This window comes from Plasmopara halstedii (genome assembly GCF_900000015.1).
Source record: "Plasmopara halstedii genome assembly, contig: Scaffold_54, whole genome shotgun sequence".
Taxonomy (NCBI): domain Eukaryota; phylum Oomycota; class Peronosporomycetes; order Peronosporales; family Peronosporaceae; genus Plasmopara; species Plasmopara halstedii.
Window position 1 is genome coordinate 878162 of NW_020186975.1, and position 926 is coordinate 879087.

Consider the following 926-nt stretch of genomic DNA (forward strand, 5'->3'; position numbering starts at 1 on the left):
ATTTACGCTATACATGTGCAAGTAATTGGCGAGACCAAGCCACTTACGCAAGTCCTTCTGGCGCTTTGGAACGTGCCAGTCTACAATGGCCTTGACCTTAGCGGGATCCGCTCGAAGGCCATGCTTCTCAATGAAGCACCCTAAAAAGGGAATCTCTTGTGCGCCAAAGATGCACTTGTCTTCATTGGCATGCAGTTTGTTTGTGCGCATGCACTCGAGCACCGCTCTTGAATGGACGATGTGGTTCTTGCTCCGCGCGACTGTGAAATAAAATATCGTCAAAGTATGTCTGTGCATACGCCCAGTGGAGCCTGAACTACTAAGTCACAAGACTATTAAATGTTGCTGATGTATTTAACAGTCCTTGGAGCATCACCAGCCACTCCCAGAGCATGCCGCTCGGCGTGCTCACCGCTGTCAGCGGGATATCACTCGCTCTCATGAGCATTTGGTAATACCCATCGACCAAGTCAAGTGCGCTGTACTTTGTACATCCCAGCATGTTGTTCTCAAGAACGTTCTTTCTGGGAACCGGCGTTTGCGCTGGAATGGGGACAGCGTTGAGCTTATTGTAAGCATGAACGAAATGTCAATTGCCGTTCGGCTTCCGAACACTAAACGTGGGTGTCGAATGGGGGGAATTGCTTTCTCGCCATCCCTGCGTCGTGCTTCGCACGGAAAAAGGCGTCAATGACGTCGCACTGCACCTTGGGCAGGGCCAATTGGCGTGCTACGCAGTATTTGGTTCCCGAAATCAGGTCGATCTCATGATGCACACCTCGGTCGGGAGGTAGGACCGGAGGCGGGTCTTTGGAGACGACTTCTTGAAACTCCTCTACCAAACGATAGTACGGACCCAACAATTTTCGTAGGATTGACGATCCACTCCGTGCGTTCAGCACTCTCTTGGTGTCTTCCAGGACAGC

At 51.3% G+C, this 926-nt stretch overlaps 1 protein-coding gene across 1 annotated transcript in view; it reads right to left on the bottom strand.

Annotated features, from left to right (window-relative positions):
• PHALS_11528 (reverse transcriptase) overlaps nucleotides 1-210 on the bottom strand; it is a gene marked incomplete at both ends in the record, with an annotated part of 2245 nt that extends 2035 nt beyond the window's left edge. Inside the window, one exon of the mRNA XM_024726647.1 lies at nucleotides 1-210. This exon is cut by the window's left edge and continues 126 nt beyond it. Within this exon, the coding sequence (XP_024572029.1) occupies nucleotides 1-210 (210 nt within the window).
• Between the last annotated feature and the right edge of the window lie 716 nt (nucleotides 211-926).